The sequence below is a fragment of the Pseudoliparis swirei genome, chromosome 22 (genome assembly GCF_029220125.1).
Source record: "Pseudoliparis swirei isolate HS2019 ecotype Mariana Trench chromosome 22, NWPU_hadal_v1, whole genome shotgun sequence".
NCBI lineage: Eukaryota > Metazoa > Chordata > Actinopteri > Perciformes > Liparidae > Pseudoliparis > Pseudoliparis swirei.
Window position 1 is genome coordinate 7439622 of NC_079409.1, and position 24537 is coordinate 7464158.

A 24537-nucleotide genomic window follows, 5' to 3' on the forward strand; every position below is an offset into this window, starting at 1 on the left:
GGGTGGGATCCTTGTTGAGTGAAATCACTAAGTTCTCACTAACGGCACTGTATGCTGGGTCTTTTAATTCAATTTAAGTGGGAGTAGATACACACAAAAATAGACATGACTACAAGGGAAGCAAGAGACAACACGATTCAACTCTCTCTCCCCAGCCTGTCCCACCTGTGTTTCTACATCTCTACATTTTATTTAAATATTGGGGCTTATTAATTAATCTTATTATACAAGAAGACATACTTAGAGAGATAATTAACGTATTTAAAAAGTGGCATTGCGGTAATTACCCGTCGCTAAATACTAGTTGTTTCACTCTCAAAATGTCAGTGTGACGAGTGGAGAAGAGGGAAGGAGGAGGGGGGCGTGTCTAGTGGAGAAGAGGGAAGGAGGAGGGGGCGTGTCTAGTGGAGAAGAGGGAATGACTGTCCGGGATTACCGGGAATGACAGTGGATAATGGATATGTTCTGCCAGCGGGGGCGGCGGCACACCTGGGGAATTACCAGAACACACAACCGCGCAGTTGCGTGTTTAATGGAAGTCGTCTGGGCAAAGGACACCGTGCATTGAGCTCCAGCTGCCGAATAAAGGCAGACCGACATGTACACGACTGAGCGCAGGCGAATGAGCCTGCACGAGAGGAGGAAAGATCCCGTCTGGGTGTCAACTGCAGGAAGTTTGTGGCAGGACACTTCGACCGTGGACCCGAGCGCCGGGGGCTCGGGCAAACCGATCGTGTCTCCACGCAGCCGCACCAGAGCCGTATCCGTCGCGTACATAGTGAACGAGGACGCGTCGGTGCCGCAGACCGAGGAGAACTTAACCCTGAAATGCCTCAAGGAAGCCTGCACGGACGCACACGCGGTTTTCAAAACTATTCCATTCGAGAGAATATCCCTGGGCACCACCGACATCCTGGATAGTTTCTACAATGCAGGCAAGTGCAGGCACGCTGACTGCGGGGTGATTTTAGCTGCGCATGCGCGCGGTACTTTGTGCCACTTTACGCCAACTAACCTGCAGCCCTCGTGCATTTATTCCCCACAGATGTAGCAGTGGTTGAGATGAGCGACTCTTTCTGCCAGCCTTCCCTTTACTATCACTTGGGAGTGAGAGAAAGTTTCAGCATGACTAATAACATAATCCTCTACTGTTACAAGCAAGATAGCGATCTACAGACTCTCAAGGTAAACTGCACGTGTGTTTATTGTTATGAATGAATGTCACCATTAAATTAGACTATTGATTACAAATAGCCCCGCCCCCCAAAAAGACAGGTTTAAATAGTTTGTAATAATTGGAGTAATTGTTTCAGAACATGCACCAATTAAGTTACATGTTAACTGATATTAAACTGACGTCAAGGGAAGTCCTGCATTATAAATAGTCTGGGTGTCCTATCTTGAAGAGAGGGCAACATTTATTATCATTACATTTCCTTATTTTACAGTAAACCTCAGGTGGTTTGCCAGCTGAGCGGTACTCCATGCAGAACACTATCTGTGTCCACTGTAGTTAATGGGAGTGAGATGATGGAGCCAATAGAGTGCAGTTGGTTTTTGCCCCAGGACCCCCCCCCCCCCCCCCACCATGTTAATCTGCTGATTATTTTAGTAACTTTGTCCATGCTCTGGTCTGTGAAATGTCAGGAAATTGCCATCACTATTTGCCAGATAAATGTAACATCATCAAATGCTTTGATATGGCACACAAGAAAGAAACACCGAATGGAGAAAAATAAATGCAATTCATGCACGAGTTGGAGATAAGAGAGATTTGATAAAGGCGATATTATGTCCATCCATAATAAAGGCCAAAGATCATTTTAAATCAGGAGAAAATCAATTGCATTTATGAAAGACTTTAATTAATGAAACATGAAGCATTAAAAGCTCTCGAAGGTCGCCTCGGCTCCATTGAGGCCATGCAAGGTCCCCATGTGTGTTTGTCCCTGTCTGATGTGTGTACTTGTCCCTGTCTGATGTGTGTACTTGTCTCTGTATGATGTGTGTACTTGTCCCTGTCTGATGTGTGTGCTTGTCCCTGTCTGATGTGTGTGCTTGTCCCTGTCTGATGTGTGTACTTGTCCCTGTATGATGTGTGTACTTGTCTCTGTATGATGTGTGTACTTGTCCCTGTCTGATGTGTGTACTTGTCTCTGTATGATGCGTGTACTTGTCCCTTTATGATGTGTGTACTTGTCCCTGTATGATGTGTGTACTTGTCCCTGTATGATGTGTGTACTTGTCCCTGTCTGATGTGTGTACTTGTCTCTGTATGATGTGTGCACTTGTCCCTGTCTGATGTGTGTACTTGTCTCTGTATGATGTGTGTACTTGTCCCTGTCTGATGTGTGTACTTGTCTCTGTATGATGCGTGTACTTGTCCCTTTATGATGTGTGTACTTGTCCCTGTATGATGTGTGTACTTGTCCTTGTATGATGTGTGTACTTGTCCCTGTATGATGTGTGTACTTGTCCCTGTCTGATGTGTGTACTTGTCTCTGTATGATGTGTGCACTTGTCCCTGTCTGATGTGTGTACTTGTCTCTGTATGATGTGTGTACTTGTCCCTGTCTGATGTGTGTACTTGTCCCTGTATGATGTGTGTACTTGTCCCTGTGTGATGTGTGTACTTGTCCCTGTCTGATGTGTGTACTTGTCTCTGTATGATGTGTGTACTTGTCCCTTTATGATGTGTGTACTTGTCCCTTTATGATGTGTGTACTTGTCCCTGTATGATGTGTGTACTTGTCCTTGTATGATGTGTGTACTTGTCTCTGTATGATGTGTGTACTTGTCCCTGTCTGATGTGTGTACTTGTCCCTGTCTGATGTGTGTACTTGTCTCTGTATGATGCGTGTACTTGTCCCTTTATGATGTGTGTACTTGTCCCTGTATGATGTGTGTACTTGTCCTTGTATGATGTGTGTACTTGTCCCTGTATGATGTGTGTACTTGTCCCTGTCTGATGTGTGTACTTGTCTCTGTATGATGTGTGTACTTGTCCCTGTCTGATGTGTGTACTTGTCTCTGTATGATGTGTGTACTTGTCCCTGTCTGATGTGTGTACTTGTCTCTGTATGATGTGTGTACTTGTCCATGTCTGATGTGTGTACTTGTCCCTGTATGATGTGTGTACTTGTCCCTGTCTGATGTGTGTACTTGTCTCTGTATGATGTGTGTACTTGTCCCTGTCTGATGTGTGTACTTGTCCCTGTATGATGTGTGTACTTGTCCCTGTCTGATGTGTGTACTTGTCCCTTTATGATGTGTGTACTTGTCCCTGTATGATGTGTGTACTTGTCTCTGTATGATGTGTGTACTTGTCCCTGTCTGATGTGTGTACTTGTCTCTGTATGATGCGTGTACTTGTCCCTTTATGATGTGTGTACTTGTCCCTGTATGATGTGTGTACTTGTCCTTGTATGATGTGTGTACTTGTCCCTGTATGATGTGTGTACTTGTCCCTGTCTGATGTGTGTACTTGTCTCTGTATGATGTGTGCACTTGTCCCTGTCTGATGTGTGTACTTGTCTCTGTATGATGTGTGTACTTGTCCCTGTCTGATGTGTGTACTTGTCCCTGTATGATGTGTGTACTTGTCCCTGTCTGATGTGTGTACTTGTCTCTGTATGATGTGTGTACTTGTCCCTGTCTGATGTGTGTACTTGTCTCTGTATGATGTGTGTACTTGTCCATGTCTGATGTGTGTACTTGTCTCTGTATGATGTGTGTACTTGTCCCTGTCTGATGTGTGTACTTGTCCCTGTCTGATGTGTGTACTTGTCTCTGTATGATGCGTGTACTTGTCCCTGTATGATGTGTGTACTTGTCCCTGTATGATGTGTGTACTTGTCCCTGTCTGATGTGTGTACTTGTCTCTGTATGATGTGTGTACTTGTCCCTGTATGATGTGTGTACTTGTCCCTGTATGATGTGTGTACTTGTCCCTGTCTGATGTGTGTACTTGTCTCTGTATGATGTGTGTACTTGTCCCTGTCTGATGTGTGTACTTGTCTCTGTATGATGCGTGTACTTGTCCCTTTATGATGTGTGTACTTGTCCCTGTATGATGTGTGTACTTGTCCTTGTATGATGTGTGTACTTGTCCCTGTATGATGTGTGTACTTGTCCCTGTCTGATGTGTGTACTTGTCTCTGTATGATGTGTGCACTTGTCCCTGTCTGATGTGTGTACTTGTCTCTGTATGATGTGTGTACTTGTCCCTGTCTGATGTGTGTACTTGTCTCTGTATGATGTGTGTACTTGTCCCTGTCTGATGTGTGTACTTGTCCCTGTATGATGCGTGTACTTGTCCCTTTATGATGTGTGTACTTGTCCCTGTATGATGTACCTGTCCCTGTATTCTCTTCCTTCAGGAGCAGTGTGGCAGTTTCACATTCATCCCGTACGTCGTGACCCCTCAGGGCAAAGTGTTTGCGTGCGACGCCACAGTCATGATGACTGGCATCAAAGACTTGATGCAGCCCAGTTTCCAGCTGGAGCCCCTGCTCACCCCGCTGGTGGAGAGACTGGTGCATCTGCTGAACAATGTACAAATTCAGTCCAGGTCAGGCATTAAGTGGAGGGCTTTGCTCACCAGCGGGTGGGAGCCAACATACATGATCATCTTCAGATAACGCTTGCATTCGATTGTACTCTAACTCACAGCTTCCCCCGTTGGCTGACTTGTTGAAGGTTGTGGAGTGTTCTGATTCCCCTGCTCTTTGTGTCGACAGCGAGTACTTCCGGGAGTCGATCAGGCATGAGATCCGTATGGCTCGGGAGCGCTTCAGCGGCCAAGCCCAGAGCGAGGAGTTAGGCCGCATCCAGAAACGGCTGGACAGTGTGGAGCTGCTCACCCCTGATATAGTCATGAACCTGCTCTTGTCCTACAGGGACATTCAGGTGTGTTTTTATATGTGTGAGTAAATGCCTCTGTGAAAGGTCATGGGTTACTACCACTGGTTGATACCGGCCGTGACTACGTTTGGCTGGTGTTGTTTCCACCGTGTGTGGACTGTGTGTGTGTGTGTGTGTGGACTGTGTGTGTGTGTGGACTGTTTGTGTGTGGCCTGTATGTGTGTATGGACAGTGTAGAGATCAAAATACAGAGTTCAAAAAAGCTAAAATCTAACTCCAATAATATGGATTGGTTACAGAGCCCAACATGCAATTTCTATTGCTTGTATTGAGTAACATAATAATAATGAAAACAAAGGGATTCATTTTATAGGAAGAAAATGCAAATCTTCACTACCTAAAGATCTTTGGTGATTTTATTAGATTTATTAAACAATATATTATTATTTGAAAACACTTTTAATCATCTGCATTTTTTGCTTGACGTCAAATGTGAAACACCCTCATGGTTTGAATTATTATTAGTAATACATGTTGTACTCATGCAAACTAGAGCCTTGCGATGAGATCACATTAGCTGTGATGCCAAATATGGAAAGGGGGTGGCCCCTTCCCCGCTTCCTTCCTCCCTTACTTCTCGCACCCTTGCTCTAACCCCATCGTCTTTGTATATTTGCATCTCAACTCCAGGAGCAGATTATCCCATGATGGGACACACACACACACACACACACACAGAGCTCGCAAAGTGAAAACAATGCCAGCCAGACGCCGTTGCGGCTGGTAATTAATTGTCATTGGATGCCAGCGTAGTAAATAATACATTGTAATTTGTGTCCTCTTTTCTCAGGACTACGATGCCATAATCAAACTGGTGGAGACTCTGAACGACCTGCCCATGTGTCTGGTAGCAAAACATCAGAACATCAAATTTAACTACATATTTGCTCTAAACAGGTACCCAGATGGCTCCGACTGCATTGCTTTCAAAAGTCAACACCATTCACTATTGCTATGTCTTCTCTGGTTTCAGTTCAGTGTTTCATGTGCCGTTCTCAGCCAGTAGCCTTTATTTGTCATGTGTGTATACAAGATATAAAGGGTTTGGTTAAAGCGCCTCACTGCTGACATCATCAATTTTTGCCACACCAGGAGAAACCACTCGGGAGATCGCGCGAAGGCCTTGGAGGCCATTCTGCCCATTGTGGAGTCGGGGGTCAATGTGGTGTCGGACGTCTACTGCCTGTGTGGACGGATCTACAAAGACATGTTCATGAGCTCTGGGTTCACCGATCAACCCAGCAGAGTCCAGGCCTGCTATTGGTACACCGGCGTAGTTTGTCACTCTGTTTACGTTGCATCCTTGCTCTGCTGTGGCGGATGTCCCCAGCCGGCGGTGGGCCGGTATTATCCATCAGCGTTGTTCTTCATATTATTTCGACAGGTATGGAAAAGCTTTCGAGATGGAGCCCACTCTTCACTCGGGCATCAACAACGTGGTCCTCCTGATGGTCGCGGGACATGAATTTGACACTTCTCTTGAGCTGCGTAAAATAGGTGCTTAATGCTTTCTTCATTGTTGATCAGAGGGAATGACTAATATCAGTGTTGATCGTTTGGCTAGAATACATGTTAATGGTCCACAGTTTTAGTGCGTCAACATCTGTACTACTTATGCATTGCACTTTATGTTTAATGGGTGTAATACATAGGTTTTGCTATGATGCAACCCCTATTTTGAATTTTTAAAGTCACAGCTCTGGTTAGAGTTTAAATGTGTTGTGCATGCATTGCACTATATGCAGAAAACCGATCATTTTACAGCTAATTGCATGATGTAGGAGAGTGGGATTATACATATAGTACTTGAGAAACATTCACCATACACATCAGGATTCATATAAGTGCGTACTAGTGAACGAACGTAGTGTTGCGTCCCCATTGGCCCATTCTGTGCCAGTAATGCACATTCACGATGGCCTTGCGTCACGACAGTGCTCCGGCTCAGCGTCCTGTAGGATGAATGAGCTTCTAGTTGTGCACCTATGAGCCTAATGGCTGGGAAACGTATCTGTAAGTAATTTATTTTCCATAAGTACATACATAACATGTACATACTGGCAGACATTAACAGAAAAAAAATGTACGAATGGAGGACCGTCCAAAGACCGAGGTCTGTAGGCTCCTCTGAGATGAGGAGTTGGACGGCCCCTCCCCTAACCCTTTCACCCCCCCCCCCCTCCCAACTACCACAGGCACACAGACAGTACACACACATATGGATGAAAACATAAAATGTCGTACAAAAAAACCAGAACAGGAAAAAGAAAAAGTCATAGTAAAAATAATAATAGAAGACAAATGTGAACTAATGATAACTTAGAAAAAATAAATAAAAATAATATCACGAACATCAAATTATGGATATACATTTTATTTTAAATATTTTTCCTCTATTGTACTGTGCCGCCAGGCTGTAAATCAATATTAAAAACTTTCAAAATGAAGTGAGATGGCGTTTAAGTCGAGAAGCAAATGCCTTGATGCTGGATGCCGATTTGACCTCGTCCGGAATTTGTCTCCAGAGCTTTGGACCTCTACAGATGAAGCTTTTAAATACAATGTGAACTGTATGTTTATTTATATGAATGCCACCACGCAGCCGCGTGTTGTGATCGTAGACATTTGTGTTCCTTGTGAACATACGTAACAGATTATGTGGCAGATTATTATTCATAAATCTGTACATAAAAATTCCTGTCTGACACAAATGTAGATCTGTAAATCTCAGAATGCTGTAATCATGAACTTGTTTTGCTCTGTGTTATGTTGGTGTTCAGGTGTGACTCTAAGCACCCTGCTCGGCAGGAAAGGCAGTCTGGAGAAGATGAAAGACTACTGGGACGTCGGCTTCTACCTCGGAGCGAACATCCTCGCTAACGAGCAACGCAAAGTCATCTTGGCCTCTGAAAAACTCTACCGGCTCAATGCCCCCGTCTGGTGAGGCCGGTCATCATCAGTAGAAACCATGCACAACAATCGGGATGATTCATTGATTTGATTCATCCGAAACTGCTCTTGGACTAGATAGTATTTATCTGGATGTTGGTCATTTTTACTTTATTAATTTAACGCAGATTAATGAGTCTAGTGCGTTTCTCAGGTATGTGGCATCCATCATGGAGACGTACATCCTGTACCGGCAATTTGCAAAGCTACCCGAGGTGAAGTCTCCGAAACAGGACACCATGGACTTCTGGATGGAGCTGCTTCTGCAGGCCTGTAAACCCACCGACTCCACAGGCCGCTGCCCAGTAAGACGTCACCGATGACTCCGACACTCACCACGACATTGAAATGAGCACTTTAAACTTCTCTGGTAGCCAGCGTCTGATCATTGGAAATCCAGCTCTGTCCATTTTAAACTTGACGCCCACTGCTGTCATTATGTTGACACGATGTTGGGATATGGTCAGGAAATGACGGCGACGGTTCTGACCCACCATTGCAAATAAACGCATGTTCTACTTTTCAGGTGCTCATTCTGGAGCCCAGTAAAGTCCTCCAACCGGCTATTGTGTGTGTGAGCGAGGACGACGAAAGTCGCACTGTCCAGTTGAATCACGTCACACCCTTAAAGGTATGTCGAATCTCTGCCCCCTCCACCCACACACACACACACACACACACCTTTTTTTCCCCTCTTTTCACATGGTTCAGGACTGTTTGCATACTTTCTCTTGCATGTCTACGTGAAAGCTGCGCATTCATTCAGCAGTCCAGCTTTCTTCGTCCCGTGTTTTGACTTTCTTCCTCCTCGATTCTGCAGAAAGGCTTACACCAGTGGACTTTCCCAGCCTCTGAAATTCGGGGAGTGAGGTAAAGTGGAGCACATCATGTCCTAACGTCTCTAAAACTAATCTGTGAATTCTGGGTGTGTTCAAGTCAAAGGACCCGAGACGTGGAGGTTGTCTAGGAAACCTTTTGCCTGTCAGTCCAATTTGTGTCGTGTCAATATGGATTCAGGCTGTTGTTGATTCTGCATACTGATCAGTGTTGCCGTGTACTTTAGCCTTGCCGTGGCCGCCGATTCGGCGATTTTCAGCGGAGGCCAAAACGGGGTCAGCTGCTGGGCTACAGAAAAACAGCAGGCAAACAACGTTATCAGCTTGTATTGTGTTTGGTGGCCTTGTTCATCAGCATTTACTGAATGAATCAATCCCAAAGCTGATACCTTTTTGTCAAGTAAACATTCCTGGAACAGGAAATAGGTTTATGGACACACGGTCTGCTTTAACCTTTAGTCCCTTTCGTGTCAACGTCTTTTATGTCAGTTTTTGGCACTGCCATGCATTTTTGTAACGAAATACATTTAGGATTAGGACTATTTGAATAGTTGTATTTGCTTTCCCCCCCCTCTCCCCCATCCCCTCCTCTAAAGTGCTTCAAAGATTGATGAGCGGAGCTGCTTCCTGTATGTCCACTACAACTCCGATGACTTCACGCTCTGCTTCCCCTCTGAGCTTCACTGTAAAGCGTGAGTGACTCATACATTGGCAATGAGACAGTGTGCGGGCGTCTGCACTTAGATAGAGAAAAACAGACCATCGACATTGGGTGCAGGAAGGTAGTCAGGCCAATAGGCCAATAAGCTTCGCTGAAAGGAGTGTTTTGCAATCACATTATGAGTCATATCTTTTTTGTGTTGTCTTTTAGGACAGATTTATTTCACTCGGACCTTTGAGTTCTGTTTACTTGCGTCGCATAAAAATACATTTCCTTCTAACCTCTTGTGGCAGGGTGGGGGGGCAGATGGATTCAGTTTGGAGAGACCCACTGTTAATCAATATAATAGAAGTCAAACCACTCCTATAACATTTTATATATGTTATTCATCTTGCATTGTATTTATCCACGCTTTAACGGTCTTTTTCATAGGCATTGTTGACATATAATGTTTCTGTGTCCATTACAACCTGTAACTGTTGATCAGGGGAAGAGTGGGAAATCATGACGGGACAATGCATCTTGCATGAACTTCTTCTTGTAGTTATTTATGTATATTTATTTATCGATGTATATATATATTCAAAAAATCACTGAAACCTCATTCAACCACATACTAGATTAAGAGAATATTGCAATAAGACCTCCTCACTCTGTTCTCTCACTAGTTTCTGCGAGCTGGTGAACTCTCTGCTGCAGCTGGCTGAGCAGCCCTCCCGAGACTCGGACTATCTATCTCAGGGAATACCGGAGGTCAGTCTCAGTCCTCCATTCCGCTGACTGTGCTCTATTTGAGATCTCGCTTGCCTGAACACGTCGAAAACGACCGCAATCGCTGGGCGGAAGTCCAATTCTCAACAACACAAAAACATTCCCAAAACAAAGCGTCGTATTTGATTACATATTTATTCTCAGACTTTTGGAGCGTTTTCTGTCTTCATGGCAGACGTCCCCGTTCTTTCCACACATTCCTCGCGGTTCCTTCGATGCTCGTACCTTCTGATTCCCGGCGTCTCCATTCCTCCCCGCAGTACATCTATGAGACCAATGATAACGGCGACAAGGTGGTGCTGGGTAAAGGGACGTACGGTGTGGTGTACGCCGGGAGGGACCTGAGCAACCACGTACGCATCGCCATCAAGGAAATCCCTGAGAAGGACTGCACGTAAGAGAAACCAACACCTGTTGTGGTTTTCCCTTCACTCACCCCTTACTGGGGGACACACTGTTTCCACCAAGAATGTTGTTTTCAATAATAACCGTAATGGGGAAACGATCTGGCAGAGACGCCACTCCCTGGTGCTCTTTGGGAATCTTAGGGAGCGATTGATGAGTGTTTACCCTTTTCATTCTTTGCTTGTTGCTCCTATAAAGGGCACCATGTCATGTGAAAATAACAGATTCCATCAAGGGAAAGGTTCAAAGCATTTTAAGCATCTAAGATTCAGCACAGTATTTATTGAGCTGCACTCGAGACGGGGCGGAGGAGAGACTCGTCGAGTGTTGCGCAATAGCAGCTGTCATGTGACATCATGTTTTTCAAGTAGGAGTTCAACTCATGTTGACATTGACACTTTCATGTATTTACTTAAAGTCTAAACCTGATCATTATTGTTTGAACATTGAACTCTTCCAACTTTATACGAATGGAGGTGTTGTGAAAAACCTAATTTGGCTTTTAGTTTATCAGCCCCAGACCCTTTTTTGTTCTTTTTGACCAATACAAGCCGATTTGACCAACACTATGTTTTATCCTGCAAGTACAGTGTGTAGATGTTGATTATATGTACAGTGTATAGATACGTGTGTGCATTTTGTTTGTCCATCCCATGATGAACTTTACTCATCATAGGGGATGTTGTATTGTTGACCTTGTGAAATGTCACAGTCACACTTTTATTCCGCTGTTTTTTTTCCCAGGTACTCGCAGCCCCTTCACGAGGAGATAGCTCTGCACAAGAGGCTGAAGCACAGAAATATCGTCCAGTACCTGGGCTCCGTCAGTCAGGATGCCTTTATCAAGATCTTTATGGAGGAAGTACCTGGAGGTATGGATTATGAAATGTAAACTTTGAATACGTTCAGCTCTGAAGAGCAGTAGAGGGGGTAACCATTCATTAGTGGACGGACATCCTTATCCAACATCTACACAAACAAACTGGCTATATGATAAATGAAATAAGGTATTAACTACTAAAAAATATTGAACTGTAATCACACACCTGTCGGTATGAAACTTAAAAACATTAGATTAAAAAAGAGGAATTTCTAGAATTGCCTGAGGATGTTTTAAAATGAATAGTTGGCAACATTCAACCAAAAGCCTTGAAGATCAACTCAATGAATAAAGTTAAATTCTGTTGTATCTGCTTCTAGAATTACTTTGCCTTTTCTCTTATTTTACACATAGACCTGGATGTATACATCCGTGTTGCACAAGCTAATGACACAATAATACATTGGCAAATTGGTACTGGCTCACCAGATGAAATAAGGTTCTTTAAAGCTTTCACTGGAATGAAAACGGACTTCTAAAGAAGTCGCTCCAGGCTTTCTTCCAAGGGCCAACTTGAGGAAGCCCGGCCCCTGCTTTCAAGTTTTTATTCCCCAAGTTACTGCGACTTTGGTGCAGGATGATGCCTTTATTTAGCATTAAGGAAGCGAGCGTCTGTCTCGTGTTTATGTGTGTGTGATTGCGTAACGTATGCTGCAAGCCATTCGCCAGAAAGTTGGCAGTTTCAACATCCTGTTCATTGGAGAGAGAGAGAAAAAACAAAACAATGTTGGAACAAATCTTGTTTTGATATTGCCACATGTAGCTGGGAAATGACTTCCCTTCTCTATAAAAACAGAGAATTACAATTTCCAAACTTTTCCGCTTCCATCATTTAAAAATGTTTTCTGCTTGAAGGAAGTTTGTCATCCCTCCTGCGCTCCAAATGGGGTCCACTGAAAGACAACGAGGCCACCATCATCTTCTACACCAAGCAGATCCTCGACGGACTCAAGTACCTTCATGACAATCAGATAGTCCACCGAGACATTAAGGTGAGCGGGGCACCCTGGGGGTGGACACGTGGTATCAAGAACAATGGTATCAGATAGTAGTGGTTCATGTGGGTGCTGTGTCTTTGCTGCAGGGGGACAACGTCTTGATCAACACGTATAGTGGAGTGTTGAAGATCTCTGACTTTGGGACCTCTAAACGATTAGCAGGGATCAACCCCTGTACCGAGACATTCGCTGGTAATATGCTGTGTATTTTGAAATTATTAACTCCATTCGAAGGATATTCTTCATTTGTGCCTGAACCGATGACCATAGTGGCATTTTAATCGCCTTCTGATACTTTTTCCTTAGGAACTCTTCAGTACATGGCGCCAGAGATCATAGACCAAGGGCCTCGGGGTTATGGGAAGCCGGCTGACATCTGGTCCCTAGGGTGCACGATTATCGAAATGGCGACAGGCAAACCGCCCTTCCATGAGCTGGGAAGTCCTCAGGCAGCCATGTTCAAGGTAACTAAGGGAGAGTCGATGCATGCAGGTTGTGGTGTTTTCATTAAAGCATAGTTGTACATTTTAGTGGGGCTTTAGAGTGAAAATCATAATTGCTATTAGATCTGGAACATACTGTTCCGTCTCAATGAGGATGAATTATAATTATTAATTTTTTCATCTCGTGCCATCATCATGTCTAAATCCCACATTTTTCAAAACTTTTAAAGCATCCCCTGTACTTTTTTTGATAATAATTGTTAGCATTCTAACGCATTACATTTCATTTAGCCAACGCTTTTATCCAAAGCGACTTATATTCATGTGACATTCATACACGTGCGAATGTTACTATGGTGGTTGTTTTTTAACTCTAACCGTTGGGTTTGATTATTATTCCATAACATCGGCGTGCCAAAAACAATCCGAGTTTCCCAGTAAAAAACACAAATCGGATGTTGATGTGAGCGTTATTTAAAAATCAAAAAAGTCCGATTTACCATGACATGAACGCAGCATCCGTATCAGTACTACGGGCATGCGACGTGGACTCTTGTGGAACAACTCTTCCAGCTTTTCTTCTCTCTTTAAAACACTCACTAAAGTAAAGTGGTTTAAAATTAACACTAACGACTTCCTTTAAACCATCCCTTCAAGGTGGGCATGTTTAAGATCCACCCCAAGGTTCCAGAGTGCATGTCGGACGAGGCCAAGGCCTTCATCATGAACTGTTTCGTGCCGGACCCCGACGACCGAGCCACAGCCACCAAACTGCTGAGTGACACCTTCCTCCGGTCGTCTCCCAGGAAGAGGGCCAAAGCTCCGCAAGAATCGGAAGCCAAGGACTACCTTTCCTCTGGTGAAGCTTCCCCACACTGAGAAATCACACACACATTGTTCTTTTCTTTTTGAAACTGTGGTTGTTGTTGTGGTTTTCTAACTCCTGGCTCGTGCCAGGAGTTATGAACCCTCACTGGTATCTAACCACGATCTCGCCGCGGCTTGCAGCCGACTACCAACGCAGCCTCTCGGTACCCGTTTGCATCTTTGTGGAGGACACGGATTCATACACGGGTTCCATCGACCTGTCCTGTTCCCTGGACCTCAGGGGGCACCACTCCAGCCTCGCGGCAGATGACAACTCCGGGAGTCCAGCGAGCACCGGCAGCTTCCTGTCGTGAGTTGGACTTATTGCTCAACAGAAGATGAAACGCGTTAGAATCTCTGCATCAGCCACAGGATCTTACAACAGTGGAAAACCGCACTGTGGTTTCAGTCGGATAGTTGTTTGAGGTTACATCCTGCGTCAGCATAAAAAGGGCATAATGCAACTATAGCAAATGCCACAGACTATAGACAAGTGTCTCAGATGTTTGCAAACTTTCAAGAGTTTTCAGGTAGCCCAAGCATCACTTATGTACGCTACAATAATGATAAACATTTTCATTTTAAAAATAAATTATTGATATCCTTTTTTTTGTGTGTGGATTTCCCTATCAGATTATATAGACATTACTTGTTTGTTTGTTTTTCGCCATTGTTTATCTGTTGATCTGGTGTGATTGATCCGTGTTGCCCCCTACTGTCAGAATACCAGAGGACTCCACATCAGACATGAGCAGTCCGGCCTCAGCAGAGGAGAACATCGGTCTTTTTATGCTGAGAAAGGACAGCGAACGGAGAGCCACGCTGCACCGAGTGCTGACTGACGACATCGGCCTGGTCGTCTCTAATATACTGGAGTCTGTGCCTCAGGTGGGTGAAGAGAAATCACGTCAAGTCAAAGCATTGGGAAATCTATTTACTTCACGACTTCATACAATATATATGTATATGTGTATATATATATAATTTTATTTTTTTCTTCTGTGATTAGGCTTTTAAATTAAGGTTTAAACAATAAATCAATAAATAAACAATTTTATATAGAGAGATTCAGAATACAAATAGCAGAACAATGATTTGAGAAAAACAGATTATTAGTTCTTAGTTTACTGTCACACACATTGTTCAGACATGTGTTTGCACTTTTGGCATTGCCAAAATCCTCACAATATGAGCCTCTGTCTGATGCACATGGCATGACTCAGCAGTGAGTGCAAAGTTAATATTAAAGTTGGCTTTCAAGTTAACAATCTTGAGCCAAAGGGCATTTCTGCCATTTGGTTTTCCACTGGGCTTGGCATTAGTTTTCCATGAAAGCTTTTATGTCTTGTGTACAGAAGCATTTCCTCCAGAACAAATGCAGCAAATCTTTGTGTAACAGTAACCTAAAATCATAGATTGTATTTTGTGTGATTAACGATTATATATATATAATTTTTTTTTAAACATTAATTCAAATCAAATGTCATATCAATTTGAATATCCATAGTGATTTACAGGCAAAGAGCAGTATAGTGAGTTAAATAAGTTTTCCAGCGCTACCAGAATGAGAAGAACTGGAATGTACCTTCATAAAAGCTGCCTGGCATGTTACTGATTCAATTCAGTTTATTTTGTATAGCCCAATGGCCTATGGCCTTCTTATATGTTTTAAGACCATTTCGCCAAACTAAGCGCGATTCTACCAAATTGGCAGAACACCATATGCTTTAAAGCTTTCTTGACGTTTGCTTTAATTTGCGGCTCTGCAAACAATGACACCATTTTAATGACGACACCGAAAACACATCTGGACTCCAGTTATTGAGGCCGAGTGGTAGCAGCATTTCTTCGTTCTTCCAACAATGTTCCTTCTATTAAAAGCATGACAGAGGAACCACGCTGACTGCAGACAACATCACGGAGCTCATCGGCTGCCTGCGAGACAACATCCGCTCCCCAGACAGGAAGCGGCTGACCAGCAGCCTGCTGGCCCTCCGCGCCGCGCTGCTCGGCGCCGCAGTGTCGCTGAGCAGCCTGCAGGCGGTGCTCTTCAGCTTCCAAGACGCAGTGAGTTGCTCCTCGGGGCCACGCTGGTGATGATGACGCTCCTGTCTGCTCCAGGCTTGACGAGGTCTTGATCGCGTGACTCTCTCTGCGTGAAGGTAAAGAAGGTGTTGAGGCAGCAGCAAGTGAAACCTCACTGGATGTTCGCTCTGGACAACCTGCTGAGGCAGGCCATACAGGATGCCATCACCGTGCTCCTGCCAGGTACAGCGTCTCCTTCTACGGCTCACGCCGAGTACATCGGGATTCCTCTTGTTTATGCGTTGGTTGTCTCTGCTTCTTCCATTCTTCCCCTGTCACTCCCCCTCTCAGAGCTGAAACTCCAGCTGCAGTCCTCATTTGAGACGGAGGACAGCACCTCCGAGGAGCAGTATGCTGACCCCGACACTCCTGTCGTTATTGTCCCCGACCAGCTGTTTGAGCCAGGCGACACGCAGCAGACCACGTCCATCTCCGAGATCCTGCCCACGGCGAGCCCCAACTCCCCTCCGGAGCTCGTCCCCAACAGCAGCTGCCCCCTCAGTGAGGAGCTGATAGGCCTGCGACTAGAGACCAGCAGGTAGCATTGAGTTGTTGTTGTTGTTTTTTATCGTGAAGCTTTTGTGATTGTGATAAATGGTACATTGACTTGTGATGCATGTATTGTCTGTTTAGTTTTTTAAAGGCTGCATAAACCGACTTTTGGATGTTAAATGAAATGGGTTTGCTGTGGAAGAAAACTCAAACCCCTCCCCCCCTCCAACAATGGCATCTCTCTTTGGCAGTACACAGTAATTAGGAAGCTGTTTTTTAAGTTGCGCTGCTTTCTGCTGCGTTATGACGGGTGTTTGTGTCTTCAGACTGCTGACTCAGCTGAATGAGAAGGAGAGAGAGTATCAGGAGCTGCTGAGGATCTCCGTCCAGAGGAAGCAGGAACAGATAGATGCCCTGAGAAAAGCTGCAATCGCTGAAGGTAATGTTTATATTTTAACCACGCGCATGCATAGGTGGCTCAATACCTTTGATATTACTGCCAGGTGAGTTTGAGTGTGTAAGATGACGATTTAAGTTTTGATTTAATACAAAGCTCACATCTCTGAAATGTATGAGAGAGTTATGGAACAAGGAGTGGAGGAAGCACAACGACAGTGTAGGAAATACTGTACGTAGCCCTCCTTCTGTAGAAAACACACCTTCTTTAGGAAAGCAAAAGATGAGACTTTGTGCAGTCTGAGATTTGGCCAAATGAAGTCGCCATCTTAATTTTCACTGAAAAAGACAAATTTACACATCTCACATCGTGTATTCGTTTCATTGCCAAAGTATGTTTATACGTCCAATCAGTGTTGTGGCCCTCAATTTTCTCGAACAATTTCTAGGAAGATAGAAAAAAAAATTCAGTTAGGTACACCTGAGCAGGTCATTATTGTGTACGTACAAGTAGGTAAAATAATAGGTGCGTGTGTATATAAAAAGCAATGAATGACAAGATACAATGTCTAGCAGTGTTTCTGCAAATTGTCAAAATGAATACAATATAGCAAGGGTACAGGGTGCATAACATACGGTTATAAATATTGTCTCTTTTAATGTAATATGTTACATACTTGAGTTGACTGGTAGTTTTTATTTAACTGTTATCCAGGCAGGATAATCCCATTTTAAACTATGATCCATCAAGTAGTCCTCGCTGCCTAAAACAAACATTCAATATTTGATTTGGTTCAGGCGCCATCATCAAACCTCTGGTTCCAGTTGAAGTCAACGTGTTTGTTACGATTCCCTCCACTCACTATATTTGGTGAAGAAAATACACCACATTAATATGGCAGAGGGTCAGATAATCTTGCTATTTTTAATGCCTCTCCATTTGTTTGCCAACGCCGTGAGGAGCGAGCCATCCTCGAAGAGTCCTTGAGTTGCCCGATGATGAACTGCACAAGCTGCAGCTTGACGAGGGACCGAGCCCTCTTTGGATTATCAGTCGACTCCGTGACGCTCCTTTATCGTTTAGTCACACTCGTGCCACGCGACCACGCCTCGGCTTCCGGCTCTGGATTTCAGCCCGACTGGTTTATTGTCAGAGGCGTAGCTCATCAGCTAACGTGCTTGAACTTGACTTTTCCCTTTTGGATAATGATTATGCAATCTGCCTGCGGTGACACGATGCGTTGATACCATGTCTGTTTATTCAAACCTTCCAGTCTGAATGCCTGAAATCTCTGTACTTTATTAGATGGTGGATTGAGCACGTGGAAAAGCTCTAAACCAGAAGTGAAGGCGTTGGTGCGTTGGCTCAACTCTATCCCCGTAGATCAAGACACTACCGATAAGGTAAACTCACCTTAACACGGGCCTTTTTTCTTCTCTTTTTAACTCCTGTGGCTGTTTGGTATCGCGCGTCTACCCGCCGTTAACCCAGACCTTGTGTGCTCCCGTTGTCTAGTTGCTCTCTCACGAGTTCACCTTGGACTGCCTCTTCTACATGGCCTCCAGGGAAGACCTGATGTACTCTGGAATAAGGTGAGCTGCCTCCTCCCATCAGCCTCACGCCATCTGCCCATGCAGGAACGTGAGAGGCGGGCGGCCCTCGAAGGCGGTGGCATCGTAGAGATTTGACTTTTCGCCACAACAGCCTCGGTTGTGTTTTGAGACGGCTTGTTTTCTTTCAACACTGCATTTCAATTTGTCCCAAATTGCTGTTTCAGAGGGGGCATGCTGTGTCGAATCTGGGCAGCGATCGCAGCGCGCAGGAAGACTCAGCTCAGCACCCACAACGAGGACGGCGAGGACACTCTTCTTTAATGACGGCCGATGTCGTCCATCAAAGGACAGAATTCTAGACGGGCTGGTCCTGTGTCCTCTGGAGGAAGTGGTGAACAGGGCTGCGTCTGCAGGGACCTGATGTGAAGCAGGATGGATTTCCGTTGCCTTGTCGGACGGTGGATGTATTTTTTCTGAAAAATATATTGACAATCTCTTCTGGTTTTAGAATGCATAAAGTCAGAGCTTGCAGGCCTTTTGTTTTACATTTTCTCAGGGCTTTGACAAGTGGGATAACCGTTATGGCTTAATATAAAAACAGCTGACAGAGTATTGTTTTGTTTTTTAAACTAACAAGATAAATACATATATGGTATAAATGAATGTATAATGTGGCCTTCTGACAATGTTTTACCGTGCAGGACTTAGCAGGATCTAAGTTATTTTTCTTATTCTGGGATCATTTGTACTGTATCTGCTCTTAAAACTCATTCAGATAATAAACGAGCTCATTAAATCCCTCAGACTGACCTGTTATCTGCATGCAGCCATTTGTTTTTCACGGAGTGTGAGCGGTGGAGGCTGGATGAAGTGAGGACGTAGTGAACAGCCTTAAAATTCAACACACGTGTTCCCTCATCTATTTTCACAATGTTGTTCGGCTGTTTGAGTCTCGTCTACACTTTTAACTAAAGTTAAGTGATTAACGTTAAGAAGTCGGGCTTGACTTATCTTGGGAATGGCAATAAATGACAATGGTAAGAATTGTATTGTTGAGAGATAGAGGACATTAAAAGACATTTGACATCTGATTAGTATTTTCCAATGTGTCGTCATCCCTGGTGATCTCAGTGGTCCCGATGTTTATCATCTTGAGAAGCTCAACAGGGGCTTGTTACATGACATATGCATGTCAGTTCTAGTGCTCGGTCAGCAGGGATGTGACTCCATAGACTGGGCTCGGCTCCTAATAACCATGGCACTCACTCCAGATACAAGTACAAACTTATTCATCGTTTGGTTTTTTAAACAACTGGCTGCACCAGTCCTTTCCTAAAGGGTGTGTTCATATTCCTTTAACATCGCCTTGTGTGACCTGGCGTGCCTATTTGAGTGATGTTGAACATGTACAACAATACTTTTTTTTAAATTATCTCTCTACAGGACATATAAATTAGCAGCCTATTAACATCAGAAATGCCAACTAAAATGTAAAGGGACATTTCCCTTTCCTGTCTTAATAGATATATTATTTATTCTTTCGGCATGATAAGATTCAAAGAACACCGCTCCAATCGCCAGGCATCGGTCTCCTTTGTCCTTGGCTGGTGTTAGAAAGGAAATGAATAGGCCTACTCCGATTTTATCAACGTAATTCAATTTGGCATCGTCCTGTTTCCCCATTCCACTCCCCCGTCTGTTGTTTATGTCATAAATTAATCGTGTGATGCTCATCCATTTTTGTTTTCCCCAAAATTCCCAGGTAGGCCTGTCACTGAGAGCTTACATGCATGCAGATTTTCTATCAAACCTACAGCAGATAATGTTAATGATGATTTGTCTCCTCTCTAATTAAACCTGCTAAAAGTGCTATCAACTTTATTACTGTTCGACTAGAATAAAAACCTGTACCTACACGTCTCTATTGCACATCTCTCTTGACGGCTATCAGAGGAAGCCGTTTTCTTGGCTGCGGTTATGTTTAGCATACAAAGCAAATGTCCTCAGTTACCTGTGAGTCACAGTGCCTTACAGCTACAATGCAGGGAGTAACAGTCGCTTGAAACTCATTTCCTCTTCAAGATAATTAAATGTAATGCGAATGCAAACCGTCTGTCTCCTTTATTCAAATAAGCTTTCCAGCACAATAGCATTAGGCTTGTCATTTGGGGAAATGTATCTCTTTTAAATGGAGGTAGGACAATATCAAGGTTACAGTGTATTCTCATCATTCACTCTGACAATCTAACCCTTATTCTTAAACTTTGAATTATTCCCTAGTCATCATCATGATTGATCTTTAATTTCTAGTCACGTTCTCTAGCATTCCACATGCGCCCGTAGATTTGAGGGTTAGCCTATTGTGTTTGTGTTGTCTCGAGTGTTTCTCTGTTCCTCCTCCTAGTCTCTGGTAATTCCCTCTATCTCTGTCTGGGGGTGAGGCTAAGCCAGTGATAGGCAAATAATGAGGACTGCTGTCGAGGGGATTTTGTGAGGATCTTGAGGGGGGGGGGGGGGGGATTGAGGACACCACACTGGGAGGCATGGAACCTGGGGGATTACTGAGCTCACCCTCTTCCTTGCCAGCTCCCATAGGACACGTCACCCCACTGTCCTGTTCGAGCGTGTGCCAACACGCACATTGACAGTTACATTTGACCATCTCATGCATGACTTGATTAAAAATGCAGCAGCGGCAGTTGTAAGCATGACTCTGATCTTTACTTCTGCTCTGAGGAGTAAACCGTGTCTCCAGTCCTGAGTTCACCACCTCTTCAAGCGCTTGTTAATTAACAATTCATTATTTTGTTGTTTTTTCACCATGTCACGAACAACAGAGCTGACTAACGAGCTGGCAGCTGCGCTCCTATAACGGAGGTCTGTATGGAGTGCTCACATGCCTGCAGGTGCTCAACGTACGTTCACCGTATGAACACAGATCAGGTTCGGGTTATTCTTCTCATTACTTCTTTGCTAAATTGGATCACCTCTCTTCCTGTGATACAGTTGTTGTTTTTTCTTATCTTTTAAAGCGCAGTAGAAGTGTGCAACTTGATCACATGGCACATTATTTGCACTGCTCTCGCTCCCCTGAGTGTTGATGACACTCTACAGCAGGGGTGTCACACTCATTTTCACCGTGGGCCACACCAGCATCATGGCTGCCCTCAAAGTGATGGTTGTAACTGTAACACTGTATAAACTACTCAAACATATGGTTAAATAACTCTCTTTGCCATTTGTTTATTGTTTATTTTAGTGCATGTAGAAATATGGTACATTAGAACATTTCTCTAATATAACATAAATCCATTTCATTTGAATACTTCAAATTAAAAGCACAGGATATTTTTCTTAAATTTCTTTTTAAAAAGAAGATCATATGTCTTTTCAAGCCGCCAGGGGCCACATAAAATGACGCGGCGGGCCTTGTGTTTGACACCTGTGCTCTACAGTGTTGGAATCTTAACCTGAGAATAAATAGCGTGACGTAATCTTAGATTACCTCACTGAAATGTGAGACCGGTAAGGTGCTTGTTACATTCACCCGCTCTCATTGGCAGATTTGTTTGCGGATTTGTTTTGGCCACGTTCACTGCACGCTGCCGCGGCTATTTGTGTCCCTCAGGAGCGTTTGACAGGGATTCTGTTATCTATCAGGAGAAGGAAATAATTATTTTACAAGCCAAATGGCGTCATGTTATCTCTTCTGTTCCATTCTGATTCACTGTGGAAAAGAACAGTGTAAGGATGGGCCAGACACACACACACACACACACACACACACACACACACACAGTGTGTACACAGCGATGATGGGTACAGCCAGACACACATTTCCCCTCACCAGTGCTGAGGCATATAGAATTAATCCTGGCTATAATCCAGAGAGTTGAATTAAAACAACTAATCGTGTGTGTATGTGCATACGCGTGTGTAAGAGCATGTGTGTGTGTGACAAACCTTCACTGGTGATTGACCTCAAGAACTTTAACCCTTTGTGTATCTCTGTTGTGTTTGTGTCACTGAAGGCCACTCATCCATATGACACCGCCTCAATGATTTCTATCACAGAGGAATGACCTTTTGACCTTTCAGTATTAATGAGACCTTTCCGAAGGTAACACAGATGAACGAATACGTTTTGAAAGAGCACTAAAATGAAGTAAACTGGCGAGATGCCCCTTGTGCGATGACGGAGCAGCGCTGCTGCTTGGTGCGGTCGCCATCGGCCAGTTTAACCTCACTGAAACTCAGGCTGTTGTGGTGAAGCGTTCCCTCGGTACAAATGGAACCAGAGGTCAAGCGAAGCCACTCCCACCCTCTCATTCACGTTTCCCCCCCCCCTGCCTCTGCTATTTTCCAACGACTCTGTCTCTCCCTCTCCTCATTGTGGGTTGTCATGGAAATGGAAGCACAGGGAGGGGGGGGGAACTTCTATTATTGAAGCAGTTGTTGGATTGGTAGTGGGCCGGGAGTTGGGGTGTAGTGAAATGGAGCGATTCATGCACTCATAAACAGAGAGTGCGGTGGAGCAGAAGGGAGGTGGAGGGGCTGGGGGAGAGGGAGAGAGACGAGGAAAAGGAGAATAGAGAGGGGCCCCGGGGGGGCGAGTGGAGAGAGGAGCCAACTCCACGTGTTTTGGCCATGCTTCTAACTGATAGCACGTTTTAGGACATTACGTCATGGCCTGCCAGGCTCTCTGCTGTTTGAGACATACTGCTGCGGAATCACATTCCTCATGGAAGACGGCGAAATAAGCCGTTGGTAACGCCACCTGTTGTTGGAGAGGCTGGGAAAAATCTGCTATCAGGGCGTGAGGCGTTTAGGAGAAGTGGTGGGATGTGTTAATTACCATCTGTACGGAATGCCATGTGGAGGAGTCATTTACCTTAAAAAAAGACTTGACAAAGACAGAGTTGGTATTATCGGTTGACCTTGGACACACCAAATGCTTACTGCTGTTTAGTTGGCAGTTTAGGTGATTTGGTGTTTTAGAACACACGCCGTTTTTTTTATTGATGTAACGCTGATGAGGCTGCGGTTTTGACAAAAAGACGTCAGTTTACGTGTCACTACTGGGAGTTCCACCCAATGAAAAATACTTCTTTGGCTCTGGGTGGAGCTCTTTAAAGTTTGGGAAATAACCTTGATGATGTCAGTGTGGTTCCATCATAGAAAACATAGGATTGAGGGTTTTAGGGGCTTGACCCATACTCAGGATTTAACGTCAGGATATTTGAACCACCGCTGTTTTGACCATTATCTTTTCTCTGGCTGAGTCCAGCAGCTTTTTGGAGGTGCAATACAAAATGGCTCAAATCCACCAATTTTTTTTTGACTCATTTACCTTGATAAATACAACAAAGCGAGACAGAAGTGGAATGAGAGTTACTTTGTGAGATTTAAACCCAGGACCTCACATTGAATTCTAGCCTAGTTAGGCATTAATACAATGAAGCTAAGTCTCAACATTCAGTAATTTACTTACATTAAAACATGAAAATACAAGACTCTTGGATGTTCCACTGCTTAGTATACACCAAGACCTCCCAACTCGAGTCAAAGTCCCAGTCCACAATGACAGGCTAGCTAAATTCATATGTTTCAGACTAAACGGTGCTCTTTTTCCCAGCACCCTAGAGAGAAACACAAAGAAACTCGGGCCGCTCCCACACTCTCTCTCCCTAACTCTGTCTGCTCTTACACACACACATTTTTCCAGTGTGACATGTGATTAAATCCCACTACGGGAAACAAAAGAGAACACGATCGTAAAGTACATGAATCTACGTGCCCCCTACGGGTGCCGGTGACATCTGACTCGGCTGAGTCGAGAAACTGGTCAATTAACCAAAGTAGTGTTGTTTTCCGAAACCTAAAAAAACAAACCAGCAGTTGTACGAGTTACCCAAACCCTACAGACGAGATGTTTGAAAACTATCTTCGCTAAATGCCTGAGCGAGAAAAGATTGAGCAAGTGCAAACACATTTCAGCAGCTAATCCATCATCGTTAATTAGCTTTGTATCCCAACGCTACACCACCCGTCCTGCTTCCATACATTTGCTAAAGGCAGAAATGGGGTGTTCAATAGTCTACGCCATAGGCTGGGTCTTCTCTTGGGACATTCTGAACATTCCTGCTATTGTTGTTTCACTACAGGCTGAGGGTTACCCTTGCCATTCAAAGGGTCTGACCTCTAGACTCACTGGCGGTGATGCTGGTGACCATGCTCCATGAGTCTAATGATAGGAGCTAACATATGCCTTTGAATA

The 24537-nt window shown here is 44.2% G+C and overlaps 2 protein-coding genes across 3 annotated transcripts in view; both read left to right on the forward strand.

Annotated features, from left to right (window-relative positions):
- The first annotated feature begins 455 nt into the window (after window positions 1–455).
- Window positions 456–19349, forward strand: si:ch211-1i11.3 (mitogen-activated protein kinase kinase kinase 5). 2 transcript variants are annotated; one of them, XM_056444312.1, is made up of 28 exons: window positions 456–935; window positions 1046–1185; window positions 4380–4570; window positions 4740–4908; window positions 5714–5820; window positions 6016–6186; window positions 6308–6420; window positions 7704–7863; window positions 8027–8177; window positions 8399–8503; window positions 8693–8742; window positions 9305–9400; window positions 10038–10122; window positions 10401–10534; window positions 11290–11417; window positions 12281–12417; window positions 12510–12615; window positions 12730–12887; window positions 13524–13725; window positions 13875–14043; window positions 14456–14621; window positions 15615–15800; window positions 15896–16001; window positions 16110–16356; window positions 16637–16749; window positions 18013–18110; window positions 18223–18299; window positions 18485–19349. In XM_056444312.1, exons 1-28 carry the CDS (start codon window positions 599–601, stop codon window positions 18579–18581), a joined length of 3999 nt encoding a protein of 1332 aa, XP_056300287.1. In that variant the 5' UTR covers window positions 456–598; the 3' UTR covers window positions 18582–19349. The 2 variants fall into 2 exon arrangements, with proteins under 2 accessions (XP_056300287.1, XP_056300288.1); XM_056444313.1 differs by lacking the exons at window positions 456–935; window positions 1046–1185 and having other exon boundaries at window positions 4534–4553.
- Window positions 19350–21111: 1762 nt separating this feature from the next.
- map7d1a (MAP7 domain containing 1a) overlaps window positions 21112–24537 on the forward strand; it is a 45070-nt gene continuing 41644 nt past the window's right edge. Inside the window, exon 1 of the mRNA XM_056443545.1 lies at window positions 21112–21203. The gene's annotated coding sequence lies outside the window, so the exon portion shown is untranslated. The remainder of the gene's footprint in view (window positions 21204–24537) is intronic.